This window comes from Balaenoptera physalus, assembly GCF_965194825.1.
Source record: "Balaenoptera physalus genome assembly, chromosome: 19".
In the NCBI taxonomy this organism is placed as follows: Eukaryota; Metazoa; Chordata; class Mammalia; order Artiodactyla; family Balaenopteridae; genus Balaenoptera; species Balaenoptera physalus.
In genome coordinates, this window is record NC_138900.1 from 4956273 (window position 1) to 4973720 (window position 17448).

Consider the following 17448-nt stretch of genomic DNA (forward strand, 5'->3'; position numbering starts at 1 on the left):
AATCCCTGCTGCCCAATAGCACTGACACCACGTCTCTAATCCATGGGTGTGAAGCCCTGCCCAGGACTACACCCAGCGGAGCCTCTTCACAAATTCCAGGTCACTGGGTCATGGGGAGATGGGATCTAAGTGGAGATGACAGGCCCTGAGGCAAGGACCCGGGTGACTGTGACGGTACAGGTGTCAGGCAGGATACTTCAGAGTCAGACAAGATCAGCGAGTCCAAAGAAGGGCATTTCAGGAAGGACAGACAGAAGAAACAGCTGAGAATATGACTTTACCTGAGAAAGAGCCATTCCTGACTCCTTTTCTTTCCTCTCCCTCCTTTTCAGGGCTTCTTTCTCATACAAGAGTCTTTAGAGGTCGATCCTGAAAGTGGAAAACATGCTGTTCAATGCTTGGAATCAACACACCCCCTTCCTGAGTCACCACCACACACACAGGGAAGACCTCAGCATGTGGAACAGACAGTCCCCTGCTGCCCACTGTCCCAGGAGGGGCTCAGGACAGTAAACTCCCACACAGAGACCAACACAGGAGTTTCCCCACCCTTTCCTTCAGATCAGGCTCCCCTCCTGGTGAGGCCCTCACGTACACAGCAGCAGCGGGCACCTCAGCTGGACCCGACGACCCCCTGCAGGTCACAGACCAGCCCTGATCCATCCCCACGCAGAGCAGAGCCCCTCACCCTCAGCCCAGACCTCAGCCCTCAGGAACGGGGGGACCCAGAGTCACGATGCTCAGTGAGAGATCCAGATTGGAATATTCTCGGGAACCTTAACTATTGTTAAGGTTGGACCCCCACACTGACAGTATGAAGAGGAATCCCTGGTCAGAGGGTACAAAACATGTATATACAAAATTCTTCATCGATCTGAGGAAAGGCCTGAGTTGAGCGGCACTCAGAGGAGGCAAGCCCAGCAGACCCTCCCACTTGCTTTTCATTTTCCAGGTTTACTGAGGCATAACAGATGTATAACAATGGTGTACATATGAGGCGTCCAGTGTGATTATTAGACAGATGTATACACTATGTAATATTCACAATAGAGTGCTTTACATGTCCATCAACTCACGACGACCATTTTATTTCTGCGTGCTACGAACAGTCAAGTATTATTCTCTCAGCAAATACCAGGTACAGAGAAACACAGTATGATTAACGATAGTCAGCACGATGAACATTAGATGAACATGTTGCAAATATTTATCTAAATATAATGATTTCATTTCCTTTGGATATCTAGACAGAGGAATCTCTAAATTGTTTTCCGTAATAGCCATACCATTTACATTCCCACCAATGAAGCACAAGCGTTCCCTATTCTCTGTGTGTGTGTGTGTGTGTGTGTGTGTGTGTGTGTGTGTGTGTGCGTGCGCGCTTTGAGACAGGTAGGGAGAGGACCGTAGAGGAACCAGCACTGGCCTGGCAGCAAGAAAGCAGCGGCTACACCTTCCCAAGAATGTGCCTCTGTACTACTGATCACTGTGGTGCTGCTGGCCCTCTGATTCTTGGAACAATCTCTCCCTACATTAAAGAACTTAATGGCCCCTCTCAGGTTCTGTCCACAGAAACATACCTAGCAAAATCTCCCTAATGAAAACCTTCTGCCATTTGAAGCTTACTACTCATAATTTCCCTTCTGGACTCAAATGAACTTACAAACTTTCATGGGGTCCAACACAGTCTCGATAAAACCCATAATGATCAACTCATCGTGCTAGAAAATACCAGAAAACATGCCAAACTCTAATAAATCATGCCAGAGGGAAAAATACATATAAGACACCCAAGGAACCGGTAGGTGTAAAATACCACATTTTCATTCACAGTAACCACAGCCCAAACATTGTCATCTTCAAAAACTACATATAAAAGAAAGATGTTTCCAACTATGCACATCCCCCAGTGAGACCCAAACATCCCCCAAGGCAACACTCCAATTCCCCTTTTGTATGTTTCACAGTGCAACTGAAAATTTCTTTATCTGCGACACAAAATACTAAAAAGTAGCAAAGGTAAACAACAAAATGACCTCCATATTAGTCTAAAAACTGCACAATGATTTCTCTCTTTCTCTCTCTCTCTTTTTTTTTCTGGAGCAGGAAGGATTTATTACTTGCAGCAAGCAAGGAGAACACCAGAGATCTTTCCCAAAGCAGTGTCCCTGCACAATGATTCTTACCTCCCAGAATACCCAACACAAGTCACTTGCGGGCACCCTCTAGCTCCATCGCCTGAGGACAAGGCACCCACCCTCCTGCACCCAAGAATCCCTGTGGGCTCAGCTCAGGCCATACTTCTCACATCGGAGGAAAATGATTTTCTGTGCCTAAAACCACTGCCTTCATTCCTCCTCACGTATGGCCATGAAATACCAGATTAAACCAATGAATGGAAACCTCAGTCTCAGCAGCTAGGTCCCAGGGAACCTGAGCTAAGACACTATGGCACCTCAAACCATGCAATGCACCCCACAACTACCCATAAACCTAATTCCAGGTGCTCCAGCCAGAACTGAGACATTACTTGCCAGGAGCTCCACACACCCCTTGAGCCCAAAAGGGACAAATGCATACACCATTCACTGGGCTCATCTTGAAGCCCACACTTGCTGCCATATCCCTCCTGCAGGCTCTCCTCCAATTTTCCCACTGTTCTGCCTCTCCTCCTTGCACTCATGGGCAAACAGGGTTAAAGGACAACAGTACCTCTCAGGAAAGCCATCGCAACAGGAATACACACAAGCTGCCACTGAAAGGACACTGGGCATTCAATATGCAGGTCAACAAAGTTGGCCCTCCTGGGAAAACTTACGAGAAAGTAAGAATGTTAAGGAGTCCAGTTACAAAGGACATTTGAATTCAGTGAGGGAGACTCAAAGACAGGCGGTCCTCAGATTTCTTGTCTCCAAGACAGATGGTCCCCAAGTTTCTTCTCTCCTGTTCTCCCAGCTCACAGGTAATTAAAGGATACCCTAACTCTTTGAGGGAAGTCTCCTTCATTCCCCCTTAGGTTCTGGACCTTGGCCCCCAGTTACCACAGTGAAATCACTATCCCTGACTCTGAGCAGTTGAACTGCTGGGAGTCAAAGCACCTGACCAAGGAGGCAACTGGTCCCTGTATGTGCACAGCCTGGAACAACTGGGGGCTACAGCAGAACAGTGACACAGCACACTGAACATGGGGACACCTCAGCACACTACATGAGGACATCAGTTCTGTAGGGCTTTGTTAGCACTCCCTGCATCTTTCTGCTCTTATTTTGAGTAATTAAGCAGCCACATGGGGTAATAATCAATTAGAGTTGAAATGTCCAGAACAAACGTAGGAACCATCCTCATCACCTACCCTGTTCCCCTGGTCTCCCCTGAGGATTATTCAGCCCAACCCACAGCCCCAGCCACTAAACACACCCCCAGAGGGAGATGCTGCCGCCATCCAGGGAAGAAGAGGAACCCTGTGCCTCCTTCAATGAACGCAAAAGGAGGAAGGCTGCAAATAATCAACGGGGAGGGCCATTTCTGTTGAAGGTGATTGATGCAGAGGCAATAAAATGTGACGCAGATAGGCAGGAGGAGATGGGGAGCCCTCTCTGAGCCTAGAGCTGAAGGGAGACAAAGGGCCTGAGCCACGGCGACTTCAAGGCAAAAGGTAAGAACAGGAACTATGATGTCAGACAGAAATCGTTTTGGTGTTTGGGAAACAGACAAAAGGTGAATGTGCCCAGGGCAGAGTGAACCATGAGAAAGGGTCAGCTCCCAGGAGGAGGCTGGAGACACCGGCAGGGCCCTGAGGAGGACACAGGGCTGAGCAGCCACAGGGAGGAGCTGGGATTTGTCCTGAGGGCAAATAAGAGCCAGCGCAGGTCTGAGTGCCGGAACTGGCATAAACTCTCCTCAGATTTATTTAATGCAGAGAAATATTTCTGACTACGGTCACTTCTACTCCGACCCTGTGGGAAGACAGGGACCCATATACAATTCTAAATAAAACTAGACACTCTCTCCAAAAAGAAGACACACACAGACACACACCCAATTTGGCCAATCACTTCAGGGTCAGTGTTACTCTGACTGAGAGTTTCTGGTCTAGTCTCTCATCTCCATGTTACAAGTGGGCGCCCTGAGGCCCAGAAGGGAGACTTTTCTGAGAAAGTCCTGGTTGAGTGAACAGAATCAGGGGTAACTGAATTCTGAAATGAGATCCTGAGGGGTCGGTGGGCAGAGTCTGTCCTTATCGCCTGTCCCATTTAAAACACCATCTTTCAGGTGCCTGATCAAAGGAAACTTCTCTTTCAAGGTCTGATCACACTGACACCAAACAGGTAATTCTTCTTTTCCAGAAAAATCACAGTAAAATCATTTAAAAATAAAAATTGAAAAAGCATAGTTGCTGGTGCATAAAATACTGCAAGCGTTCAGCTTAGAAACAAGATCTGAGCAAACTTCTTCATCATGAATAGAGGAATAAAAGGGGAAAAAAATATTAGACAAACTGGTTAAACTAGGTTTTGACTGTTAATATAAAAGATCACTGACATATCTACCAAGTACTCATCAAAAGAGTCTAAAATTATTTACTAGTTACCAAAGAACTTTACCAGTATATAAAGATAAAGCAGGGGAAGAACTCAGGTGTCAATTATATCTGAATCAATAAAAAGAAATAATTTGTGAATTTTTTAAATCTAAAGATCCTGCTGTCAATGTTTTTAAAAAATTGAGAATTTATCATATTTAGAAAAGAATCACATGAGTAGAATACATAAGGCCATCAAACTTATTTCACAAGTTAATAATTATTTGCAGGAAATTAGATATCTAATGCACTAAGATATATGCAAAGTTAAAAAAAAAGACATAAATGTAAGGAAACCAGAGTGAAAAAAGTAAGTCTATTAAACAAAATTTTTAATGTTTCTTTAAAGAAGCACCATGTAGTGAGAGTCAGTCATTTCCTGCCCCACTAGTCTCTCCCCTGTCCTCTACCCCACGCCAGGAAGTGGAAGAGGGTGACCCACAACTGTCTGAGTCAACTCACTGCCCCTTGGCTGAAGAGGGATTGCAAAGGGAAGTTTTCTTGTCATACAAACAATTACAAAATGCACAAACCTTACAGTTTTGCAATACAAATCCTCACCTGTATAATTTAAGCAAGCAAAATTTCAATGTATTAGCGTCTAAAGCCAGAAATCAGTATACCATAACTTAATCGTCCAAATCCAATCAACTCACCCCCAACCTGGACCCAGTTTGCCCCCTACCTGCACTACTATGTGTTTCCATTTTATTGTCTATTTCTTTTTTTAAAATTTTTATTTATTTATTTATTTATTTTTATTTTTGGCTGTGTTGGGTCTTCGTTTCTGTGCGAGGGCTTTCTCTAGTTGTGGCAAGTGGGGGCCACTCTTCATCGCGGTGCGCGGGCCTCTCACTATCGCGGCCTCTCTTGTTGCGGAGCACAGGCTGCAGACGCGCAGGCTCAGTAGTTGTGGCTCACGGGCCCAGTTGCTCCGCGGCATGTGGGATCTTCCCAGACCAGGGCTCGAACCCGTGTCTCCTGCATTGGCAGGCAGATTCTCAACCACTGCGCCACCAGGGAAGCCCGTCTATTTCTTTCCCTGTTTCCTTCTCCTTCTTTTTGATCTTATCGCCTCTCCTGGTGCTCCTGCTGGCCTATCCATACATTTCTGCCTCTTTCTTCCCCCAACTCTACTCCCTCTCTGCCCGGCCCGTTACACCCCTTCTGTCCCTGTTACTCTCCCTTCCTCCCCACTCTCGGGCACCCCAGGTGGCTGTGCTTGCTTCCTGCTCTCTCTCTTCCTCTGCTCTGCTAGCCACAAGTTGTCCTCTGTTTCTCTCCCAGGACCAGGACGCTCTGAAGGCCACGGTTCCACCTTTTATCCTGTCCCAGACTTTCTGTGCAGTGCCTCACCACTGCCGCTCTCCCTACTACCACTGATCCAGGGCAGCTGTCCCTATGTTGCTCTCCAATCCCTGGAGATCCGGCTTTTTCATTTACTTCTCGATTTTATTCACCTGCTATTTTCAAGGCTTACTTAGTCGCTTTCCTTTCACTGTCTCTTTGTAAGCTCCTCAGCCATCCTCTGCGTCTCCATCCGTTCTCCCTCATTCTTTCCACCCTGTCAGCTTTCCTATTTCTCTCTCAGTCGCTCTGTCTCTGCTTCTCCTGGTCCCCCTCGCCCACATATTTACAGAGACGGAGACGGAATAACATGCCGCGTACCGGAAGAGACCATTCTCCAGCGGGGTGGAATTTCAGACGGAACAACACTGGGTGTCACACGCCTGGCCCAGGTCACTCCCCGCCCCCCACGCCGGGCGAGGGGAAGGGCTGACTACGAAGGGGAGGCCGGGGGAGCCGAAGGACCGGCCTGAGAAGACGCGAGGACAGACGGGCTGGGAGGGAGGGAGGGGGTCTCAGGAGAGGGGCGGGCTCTGCAGAATCCCAGGACCGGGGAGAGGACGCGGCCTGTCCGGGAGCGGGGCGGCCGGCGCTGCCCTCCAGGGGCCGAGAGGGCGAGGCTGGGGGGCGCGAATCCACCTCGCGGAAGGGGACGTTACAGGGGGCGGGAAGGGGCGGAGGCAGTAATGGATTTTAAGCAGGAAAATGTCGCGAATGGAGGTGTCTACCTGGACCGAAGGCAGAAAAGCCAAGGGCACCGGGACCCGCCTCAGAGCGAATTCAAACCCAAAGGAAAACATGCCCGACCTGTAACGGCGACGTCTGGATTTACTGGGAGCGCAGGGCCGGGTGCTGGGATTTACGGTCCTTGGTGACCCCCACACTCTGAGGATGGAGAAAGGGGGGCCGCGCGGCACAGATTCACACTAGAAAAGAAAACTTACTCTCAGCAGAGTGACCTTCTCTCCGCGCTGTCCGCTTCCGCTTCCGTTATTAACGGCGCGCGCTTGGAGTTAGAAGCAGGGCTTCTGGGGGCGGGGCTTGGGCGGAGCGCTAGCGGCGAGGGGCGGGGCGAGGAGGGAGCCCCTGTCAGTCCAGGGAGCGCCAGCAGGCGGGGCAGGAGGCGGCGAGGCGTAGGTTGGTCCCTGCAGCTTGAAACTGCTTGTTTTAATTTACTGTTTGCTAGAGTTTTAAGGCAAAAGCTTACCGTTGCTTGGGCCAGTTATATCGGAAACTAAGGTGTTTCCTCCTAACGAGTCGAGAATGGTTTCAATAAAAAGCTGTTTTTGCCAGCAGTTTGCTGGCGTGTCTAAGTGAATTGAAAATGTATATGAGATAAAAGGTTCCACGTAGGGCTTCCCTGGTTGCTCGGTGGTGAAGAATCCGCCTTACAATGCAGGGGACTTGGGTTCAAGCCCTGGTCTGGGTAGATCCCACAGGCCGCAGAGCAACTAAGTCTATGTGTCACAGCTGCTGAGCCTATGCTCTAGAGCCCGCGAGCCACCACTACTGAGCCCATGTGCCTACTGAAGCCCACGTGCCTAGAGCCCGTGCTCCACAACAAGAGAAGCCACGCACCGCAATGAAGAGTAACCCCCGCTCCCCGCAACTAGAGAAAGCCCTTGAGCAGTAACAAAGACCCAACGCAGCCATAAATTAATTAATTAATTAATTAAAAAAAAAAACACACACTTGCTACATTCCGCTTCCTGATGCACACAGATCTCATGGTGCAATACTGTTCAGATGAATTGCCTAGGATATTTTCCACTTGTTTCATGAAAATTAATGTGTGCAGGTATTTATCAGATTATAAATATGAATCATAATTTTTCAAAAGAGGCTTTTTGAAAGGCTGTTAAAAATTTTAAGTTATAGTAATAAGCATTATATCTCAACTGTTATAAAATTCCATTTTGTGAATCCTATATGATACATATGCATGATATATATTTATTTATTGAACTATGGTTGATTTACAATATGACATTCACTGCACGTGCACAGCATAGTGATTCAGAATTTTCATAGATTATAAAACTTATTACAAAATAATCGCTATGATTCCCTGTGCTGTGCAATATATTGTTTAAGATATTGCTTATCTATTTTATACAAAGTATTGATAGCTTGGCTCTCTCAATCCCATACTCTTATCTTGCCCTTCCCCTCCTCCCTCTCTTCACAGGTAACCTAGTTTGTTTTCTCTGTGAGTGTGTCCTGTTTCACTATATACATTCATTTCTTTTCTAGATTCCACATGTAAGTGATATCAAGTAGTATTTGTCTTTCTCTGTCGGACATATTTCACTTAGCATAATGCTCTAGGTCCACCTATGGTGCTGCAAATGGCAGAATTTCATTCTTCTTTGTGGCTGAGTAATATTTCATTGTAGATATGTATACCACTTCTTTAATCCATCTTTTTCCTTTTTTTATGGCTTTTTAAAAAAAGAAATTTATTTTTGGCTGCGTTGGGTCTTCATTGCTGCGCACGGGCTTTCTCTAGTTGCCGCGACCGGGGCCTACTCTTCGTTGCGGTGCATGGGCTTCTCATTGCAGAGGCTTCTCTTGCTCTGGAGCACAGGCCCTAGGTGCGCGGGCTTCAGTAGTTGTGGCACATGGGCTCAGTAGTTGTGGCTCGGGATCTCTAGAGTGCAGGCTCCGTAGTTGTGGCGCACGGGCTTAGTTGCTCCACAGCATGTGGGCTCTTCCCAGACCAGGGATCAAACCCGTGTCCCCTGCATTGGCAGGCGGATTCTTAACCACTGCACCACCAGGGAAGTCCTAATCCATCTTTTTCTTTTTTTTCTTTTTTTTTTTATTTTATTTATATTTATTTATTTATTTATTTATGGCTGTGTTGGGTCCCCGTTTCTGTGCGAGGGCTTTCTCTAGTTGCGGCAAGTGGGGGCCACTCTTCATCGCGGCGCGCGGGCCTCTCACTACGCGGCCTCTCCTGCTGCGGAGCACAGGCTCCAGACGCGCAGGCTCAGCAACTGTGGCTCACGGGCCTAGTCGCTCCACGGCATGTGGGATCTTCCCAGACCAGGGCCCGAACCCGTGTCCCCCGCATTGGCAGGCAGATTCTCAACCACTGCGCCACCAGGGAAGCCCTCCATCTTTTTCTTGATGGACACTTGGGTTGCTCCCATATACTGGCTACTGTAAATAATGCTGCTATGAACATTGGGATGCATGTATCTTTTCAAACTAGTGCTTCCATCATTTCCAGATATATACCCAGGAGTGGAATTCCTGGATCAAATGGTAGTTCTATTTTTAGTTTCCTGAGGAAGCTCATTTTGTGAGTCATATATTTCATTATTATTTTTAAAAACACAGTTTGCCCAATTTATCTATTTCATTTGCATTTCTTCCGTTTTACTTCACTGAAATGCCTGGAGGATGCATAAATCAAGGGGTTGTTTTAAGATTTGTGTGGCATGTACACAGAGAAATGACACATGCAATGGGTGAATTCTATAAACATGAAGACAGAATCTCCTCACATTTCAAGTTTATTGAGAGAACTGGAATAGTACCAGATAATGAACTAGTCTCACAGTGGCATAGCAAGAGACTTATTGCTAATGTGCAGGTGCAACACTGGGATTTTGTTTTATTTTTATGATTATGATTATTATTATTTTTGCCCAGGCTGTATGGTATGTAGGATCTTAGTTCCCAAACCAGGAATTGAACCCACGTCCCTTGCATTGGAAGCATGGAGTCTTAACCACTGGACTGCCAGGGAAGTCCCTATCACTGGCATTTTGGAAACACGGTCTGTTAATTTTACCTTAAAAATGTCTCTCTCACAGAAACAGACTCATAGAGATCGAAAATAGACTTGCGGTTGCCAAGGGGGGGTCGGAAGGGAGAGGGATGGACTGGGAGTTTGGGGTTAGCAGATGCAAACTATTATATGTAGAATGGATAAACAACAAGGTCCTACTGTATAGCCCAGGGAACTATATTCAATATCCTGTGAGAAACCATAATGGGAAAGAATATTTAAAAAAAGACGGTCTATATGTGTATAACTGAGTCACTTTGCTGTACAGCAGAGATTGACACAACTTTGTAAATCAACTATACTTCAATTAAAAAAAAATGTATCTCTCCAGTTCCTCCCCTTCTTGCCATTGTTCCTATCATCATGTCTTCCTTCCACTGGTACAATGGAAACTGGAACTCCTCTCCCCAACACCTTGTAGGCCATGGTTAGTAAATCGGAACAATTTTCTGAATTCAACATGGAGATATTAGCTTGTTTCTTTTATTGTATAATTTGCATACAATAAGATATACAGTTTTCACGTTCACCATACAGTGGGATTTAGTATGTTTTCAATGCTGTCCAACAACGTTTTCATCATTCGTCATCACCTCTTAAAAAAAACCTGTACGCATTAATAGTTATTCAGCACTCTACCCTGAGCCACAAGCAAATATTTAGCTACTTTCCATCTCTACAGATATGACTATTCTGGGCATTCTATATAAATTAAGTCACAATATATGGCCATCTCCCTTCTTGTACTTGGCATAATGCTTTCAAGGGTTATCCATGATTAACTTTTATCAGTGCTTCGTAACTTTTATTTCTGATGAGAAACATTCCAGTTTGTTTAAACATTCATCATTTAATGGAGCTTTGGGTTCTTTCCACATTTTGGCTATTATTTTAAAAATGCTTCAGGCTTCCCTGGTGGCGCAGTGGTTAAGAATCTGCCTGCCAATGCAGGGGACACGGGTTCGAGCCCTGGTCTGGGAAGAGCCCACATGCCGCGGAGCAACTAAGCCCGTGAGCCACAACTACTGAGCCTGCGCTGTAGAGCCCACGAGCCACAACTACTGAAGCCCGCAGGCCTAGAGCCCGTGCTCCGCAACAAGAGAAGCCACCACAATGAGAAGCCTGCGCACCGCAACGAAGACCCAACGCAGCCGAAAATAAATAAATTAAATAAATAAATTTAAATAAATAAATAATAAAAATAAATAACGCTTCTATCAACAATCTTTTACAAGGTGTTAACGTGGAAAATGTTTACAAATCCCTTGGGTAGATATGTAAATGTGGATTGCTTGGTGGGTTATTGTGATTTTTAAGAAATGTGGATTTGGTCATTCAGACGAGTAGTGCATTATTTCCACTATCATCTTATTTGGCAAAACTGGCTGATTTGAATTTTAAGGATCAATAATATTTTATTGCAAACTACAAATAAAAAGGAAAATGGTAATTTAAGAAAGAATGTATATTAGGACCTACAACTTTCCGAAAGTAACAATCTGTACAAAAGGTTGCCACAAAACTAATCACCAAATATGTTCCCAGTCCGCCTGTGCTCATCTATAAATTACTTTAATTATTAAGATGAAATGTAGCACACATATGTATATCATATTTAGCTTCTAACTAGTAAAATCAGATCTACATTGGATAATGATTATTTTAAAAGGAGAATGAATCACCCAGGAAATAATCATTTGCGGCTAAACTAACATTTTGAAGTCACTAAACTCCGATTTTTCAATAAACAGTATGGTAACAACAACAACAAAAAAGAATTATTTCCTGTCTTCCAGAACAGCGTAACTTTAAGGTAACATTTTCAGGGCTTACCCTCAATTGAATATATTCTGTATTTTCAAGGAAATACTTCTTTTTTATTTACTTATTTAAAAACATTTATTTATTTTGGCTGCGCCAGATCTTAGTTGCAACAAGCGGGATCTTTAGTTGCAGCATGGGGGCTTCTTAGTTGCGGCATGAGAACTCTTAGTTGAGGCATGCGTGTGGGATCTACTTCCCTGACCAGGGACCGAACCCAGGCCCCTCCATTGGGAGCGCAGAGTCTTACCCACTGGACCACCAGGGAAGTTCCACTTCTTTTTTTGATCGAAGGATAGCTGATTCACAATATGGTATGAGTTTCAGGTGTGCCACAAAGTGCTTCAGTTATATAAATTTTTTTCAGATTAATCTCCATTGTAGGTTATTCCAAGATAGTGAATGTAATTTCATATGCTGTACGGTAAATCCTTGTTGCTTATCTATTTTATGTATAGTAGCAAGTAAATCCTATTTGAGCCTCTAGTAGTTCACGGAAAATATTTAATGTTCCTTCCCCAATATTTAACATCTCAGTTATGATATAGCAGTTATATTACTATATAGAGTCTAATATTAAAATATATTTGGAGGTGATATTAGAATAGTTCCCAACTACAAGCCTTTTGTATATTTCTCACATTCAGGTAAGATGGCATGGATAAAAAACAGCTCAAAATGGATTCCTTTACTTCTTACCCTGATACTGGAATCAGAATAACTACATCACAGTTGGAGAGGGAATTCTCTGGCAGTCCAGAGGTTAGGACTTGGCACTTTCACTGTGAGGGCACCGGTTCAATCCCTGGTCAGGGAACTAAGATCCCGCAAGCTGCGGGGCACAGCCAAAAAAAAAAAAAAAAAAAAAATTGGGGAATGATTTAAGTGTGTTTAGAATCAGACACAGCAGAAAGGAAATAAATCTGTGAGTTAGAAAACACAAGGGCTCTAAAAACTTTTCCTTGACATTTTGAACATCAGACAGAGTAGCCCAGTGTTACATGGAATATTACCCTATCACGATAAAGAAGAAAGTCTTTTTTTTTTTTTTTTTTTGTGGGTTTATCCGGGCATATTCCACTCTAATTTACTTTTTTTTTGGTTTGTTTTTAAATTATGAAACTTTTATTATAGTATAAAGTACATACAAAAAGGGAACACATCAAAAGTGCACAGTTCTATCAATTTTGCACAAATGAAACACCCCTGCAACCAGCCCCTAGATCAAGGGACAAGCATTACCACCTCTCAGAAGGCCACTCCTGTTTCCAAGAAGAAAGTCTTTTGATATAATCTGTCCCTGACACCTTTTCCCTTTACTTTTTTTCTCTATTTGAGGGAAATATGAAATTTGAAATTTCATATTATTATTAAAATTACAGTGGCCATTTAATGCAACTGGCTAATAATCTTCCATGAAAATGAGACAAAACCTAAAATTGAAGAGGGTTTTGCCTCTCAGCCTTCTTCGTCATCCCGCAGCCAGGTTGCTATGAGGGCACTGAAGACTTAAGTGCTCATGGTGGTAGAAGGGGCAGAGGACCTATCACACCGCCCACGGCACCCCCTGAGAAACAGAATTACTATTTTGTCACGGGTGTGGAATGGAGCACAAATTAAAGAATCCTAAACTTAAAATGTTGTGGATGAAAAATACTTCATGAAGACATCTCTTCACTGATGAGTTAGATCTGTTGAGCCCATGTGGGAGAAAATTACACAATGTGTGAATAAATCATACTGTGAGAATTTATGACAAATGTTCAGAACGTTCAGGTGTAATGTTAATGGAGTAAAGAATGTGAGGCCACAAATGCAATATAATTACATGTTTATTTGACCATCTGACTTACTGACCTATGAGCCGATGCATTACACAAACCTTCTTTGCACTGATAAACGCATTCACTCACCTGTCAGTTGGGAATGCTTCCAGTCACTGGATATCTAGCAGGAAACAAAATCAATACCCTGCCTTCAAGGAGCATATATATTCTACAAGGGCAAGTCAGCAGTAATTAGATCAGATATGATGGTGTTAAGTATGATGAAGGTGTACACATACAATGAGAGAGTGACAGGGTGTCCTAATGTAAACAACGTGTTCAGGAAATGCCCACATGATAAGAAGATATCTGAATACAATCACGAATTAATTGAAAGAGTGTCATGCGAATACACATGGCGACCATGAGACAAAGAAGGTAAGTGGCTTCTGGCATCCAAGAAAGGCAAGAAAACAAATTCTGCCCTGGAATATCCAGAAGGAGCACAGTGCTTTGGATCATTTTACACGTCTCGCCTCCAGAACCATAAGAGAATAATTCTGTGTTCCTTCAAGGCCCTCAGTTTGTGGTAATTTGTTACAGTAGAAACAGAAAATTTAATAAATTAATGTATGTAGAGAATCAAAACAATCTATACAAATTTCTAGAAAAAGTATAATTTGCAAGGTGTCAGGGTACAATGTGCAAAAATCCACTGTAATTTTATACACATGCAATTTACAAATGGAAATTGAAATTAAATATATAATACAATGTTTGAATGCTCAAGAAAGTAAAAGTAGAAGGAAAATGTGTAAATCTAACAAAGTAAGGACTTTTATGCTGAAACCTACAACCGTAATGAAACAAAGATGACCTTCTATTTAGGTCATCTGAGCGAAACATACCATATTCATTGAATTGCTAACAAAATATACCAGATTAATTGACTGGAAGACACAACATAGAAATGATATTAAAATGCCCCAAATTGACATACAGGTTTAATGTGTTTTCAATCAAGATTTCTGTAGATTCAAACAAGATTTTTCTAAAAATAATAGGGAAAGGCAAAAGGACTAGAAGAGCTAAAATACCTGAAAAATACTGAAGTGGTTGGAATCACTCCACATGACCTCAAGATTTCTAATATAGTGACAGTTATCAAGACTGTGTGGGATTTGTGCAGTGACGGACACATAGACTAATGGAACAGAATGTGGAAACCAGAAAGAGCCCTACATCAGTGCCGTTAACCCTTGAACAGCACAGGTGTGAGCTGTGTGGATTCAATTATATGGGCATTTTTTCCAATAAATACTACTACAGTACTACAGGATCTGTGGCCGGTTGAATCTGAAGATGCGGAACCATGGATAGAGAGGGACAACATTAAGTTATATGTGAATTTACAACTGCTCATGAGTCTAAAACCCTAACTCCATGCCTTGTTCAAGGGTCAAGTGTACTTCCAACCACTTTTTGACAAAGGTACTCAGGCACTTCAATGAAGGAACGACTTTCCAACACTGGTGCTAATCAATGAAATATTCAAAGAAGAAGAAGAAGAAGAAAAAGAGATCTCCATTTAAACTTTACATTTGTACAAATATTAGCTCAAAGTAAATCAAAGCTTTAAAACAAAGCTTAAAACTTTATTCTATAAGAGATTTAGGAAAAACGGTAGAGAATAAAATCTTCAGAATCCAGAACTTGATGCAGAGTTCTCAGACATGTCACGAGAGCATGACCCAAAGAGAATATATCTGGGATGCATGTTTCCATGAAAACAAGACAGAATCTTAAAAGGAAAAGGGTTTTTGCCCTCCACCTTCACCCTTCTCAATCATACAGCAGTCACGTTACTATAGGAAGGTGAGGACCGAGTGCTCATGGATGAAGAAGCAGAGGCCCCCTCACACCCCACACCCCACCCCCTGGGCTTCCTGTTAGGTGAGAAGGATGACGCGCCCACTTCTTTGCGGTCACTGTGCTCCAGGTGGTCTGTCACTCACAAATATAAACTGTCTTACCTGAGAAATAAGATTATTATTTCACATTCGTGGCATTCGTGAGGTAATCTCCAGAATGAGTTCTTTAATAGTTCCTCCTCTTAAGGCCTGGCCACAATAAATGCATTTATCTGGTTGCTATTCAGAATGAATTTTCGAATGAAGCCTAAGATGTGGATGCCTGATAGAAGCCTTGTCATATCACTATATTATTAAAGTCTCTCACCAGTATGGATTACCTGATGGTTAAGTTAGGCTTGACAGAACACTGAAGGATTTGCCACACTCATTATATTTGAAAAGATTTTCTCCAGTATAAAGTATTTGGCAGATCTTAAGGTATGAATTTGGACTGAAGACGTTGAGATACTCATTACATTTGTAAGGTTTCTCTCCACTATGGATTATCTGATAGAACGTGAGGCTTGCAGGCACAAAATCTTTGCCATATTCATGACGTTTGCTCAGCTTCTCCCCACTATGAATTCTCCAATGAATTGTAAGGTGTAAATTTTGAATGAAGACCTTCCCACATATGTCACATTTACATGGTTTCTCTCACGTATAAATTATCGGATATTTAGTGAGGGTTGAGATCTGAGTAAAGGTATTTCAACTTCATTAAAGTTGAAAGGTTTCTCTACATTATGTATTCTCTGATGAATTGCAAAAAGTGAATTTCGACTGAAGACCTTCCCACACTCATTACATTTGTAAGGCTTCTCTCCAGTATGAACTCTCTGATGCTTTCCAAGGTTTGGCTTTTGAGAAAAGAACCTGCCACACTCATTACATTTGTAAGGTTTCTCTCCAGTATGAATTCTCTGATGACTTTCAAGATTTGAATTTCGATTGAAGACCTTGTCACACACATTACATTTGTAAGACTTCTCTTCATTATGAACTCTCTGATGCTTTGTAAGGTATGCCTTTTGATTAAAGAGTTTGCCACACTCTTTACATTTATAGGGTTTCTCTCCCGTATGAATTCTCTGATGACTTACAAGATTTGAATTTTGACTGAAGACCTTGCCACACACATTACAGTTGTAAGGTTTCTCTCCAGTATGAATTCTCTGATGATTTGCAAGATGTGAATATTGATTAAAGACCTTGCCACACTCTTTACATTTGTAAGGTTTCTCCCCGGTATGAATTCTCTGATGTCTTCCAAGATGTGAATTTTGACGAAAGACCTTACCACACTCATTACATTTGTAAGGTTTCTCTCCGTTATGAATTCTCCGATGGATTCTAAGGCATGAATTTTGACTAAAGACTTTGCCACACACGTCACATTTACATAATTTCACTCCTGTATGGATTACCTCATGTGTGGAGAGGTGAGAGCCACGATTAAAGGTTTTGCCACACTCATTACACTGGTAAGGTCTCTCTCCGGTATGAATCCTCTGATGACGTTTAAGGGAGGAATTCTGGCTACACACTTTGCTACATACATCACACTTATACAGTTTCTCTCCGGTATGGCTTATCTGATGTCTACGGAGGGATGAGCCATGATTAAAGCTTTTGCCACAGTCATCACATTTGTAAGTTTTCTCACGAGTATGAGTTGTCCAATGACTTATAAGGTGTGACTTTAGACGAAAAACATTGCCACATACCCCACATTTATATAACTTCTCTCCCGTATGGATTATCTGGTGTCTGCGGAGGGATGAGCCATGATTAAAGGCTTTGCCACACTCATTACATTTGTAAATATCGTTCTTAAATACACGCAGTTCATCCTGAAAGCTTAACGTAAGCCTATTTCCAATGGGCTTCTTTCCTGAATTCCACCTACCATGTCGATCTCTTCTGTGAGTTACATTTTCCTTACAGGCTACAGACATTCCTTTGTAATTTCTTTCATCATCCTTCCACTGACACCCAAAGTCATCTTCCTGGATTTCCGTGAAGTAAAAATGTTTCATTTCATGGCTTTCTTGTCTTTCCAGCATCACTGTTTGGAATACTTCTCCTCTATCACTGTTTGCTCTTGGTTGTAATTTCCTGATCACATGTATATGAGAGATATCTACAAGATACAAAGAACCATAAGGTGTATTATTCATTACAATTCATGAGTAAACGTTTAATGTTGAATGTATGATA

The 17448-nt window shown here is 43.0% G+C and overlaps 4 protein-coding genes and 1 long non-coding RNA gene across 6 annotated transcripts in view; 2 read left to right on the plus strand and 3 right to left on the minus strand.

Annotated features, from left to right (window-relative positions):
* The window catches only part of LOC309648108 (uncharacterized protein), a 363120-nt gene that overhangs the window by 291272 nt on the left and 54400 nt on the right, over positions 1-17448 (plus strand). The window lies entirely within an intron of this gene.
* The window catches only part of LOC309648227 (zinc finger protein 320-like), a 132079-nt gene that overhangs the window by 101577 nt on the left and 13054 nt on the right, over positions 1-17448 (minus strand). The gene's annotated exons all lie outside the window — the stretch shown is intronic.
* LOC309648134 (zinc finger protein 610-like) overlaps positions 1-17448 on the minus strand; it is a 412471-nt gene that overhangs the window by 4867 nt on the left and 390156 nt on the right. The window lies entirely within an intron of this gene.
* On the plus strand, positions 377-4674 carry LOC309648356. The gene is made up of 2 exons (XR_014256630.1): positions 377-1352; positions 1445-4674. It is a non-coding gene; the product is annotated as an uncharacterized lncRNA (long non-coding RNA).
* LOC309648189 (uncharacterized protein) overlaps positions 13364-17448 on the minus strand; it is a 284457-nt gene continuing 280372 nt past the window's right edge. For both annotated transcript variants that reach the window (XM_082436562.1, XM_082436563.1), the window contains exon 3: positions 13364-17371. In XM_082436562.1, coding sequence (XP_082292688.1) covers positions 15897-17371 — 1475 coding nt within the window. In that variant the 3' untranslated portion in view covers positions 13364-15896. The remainder of the gene's footprint in view (positions 17372-17448) is intronic.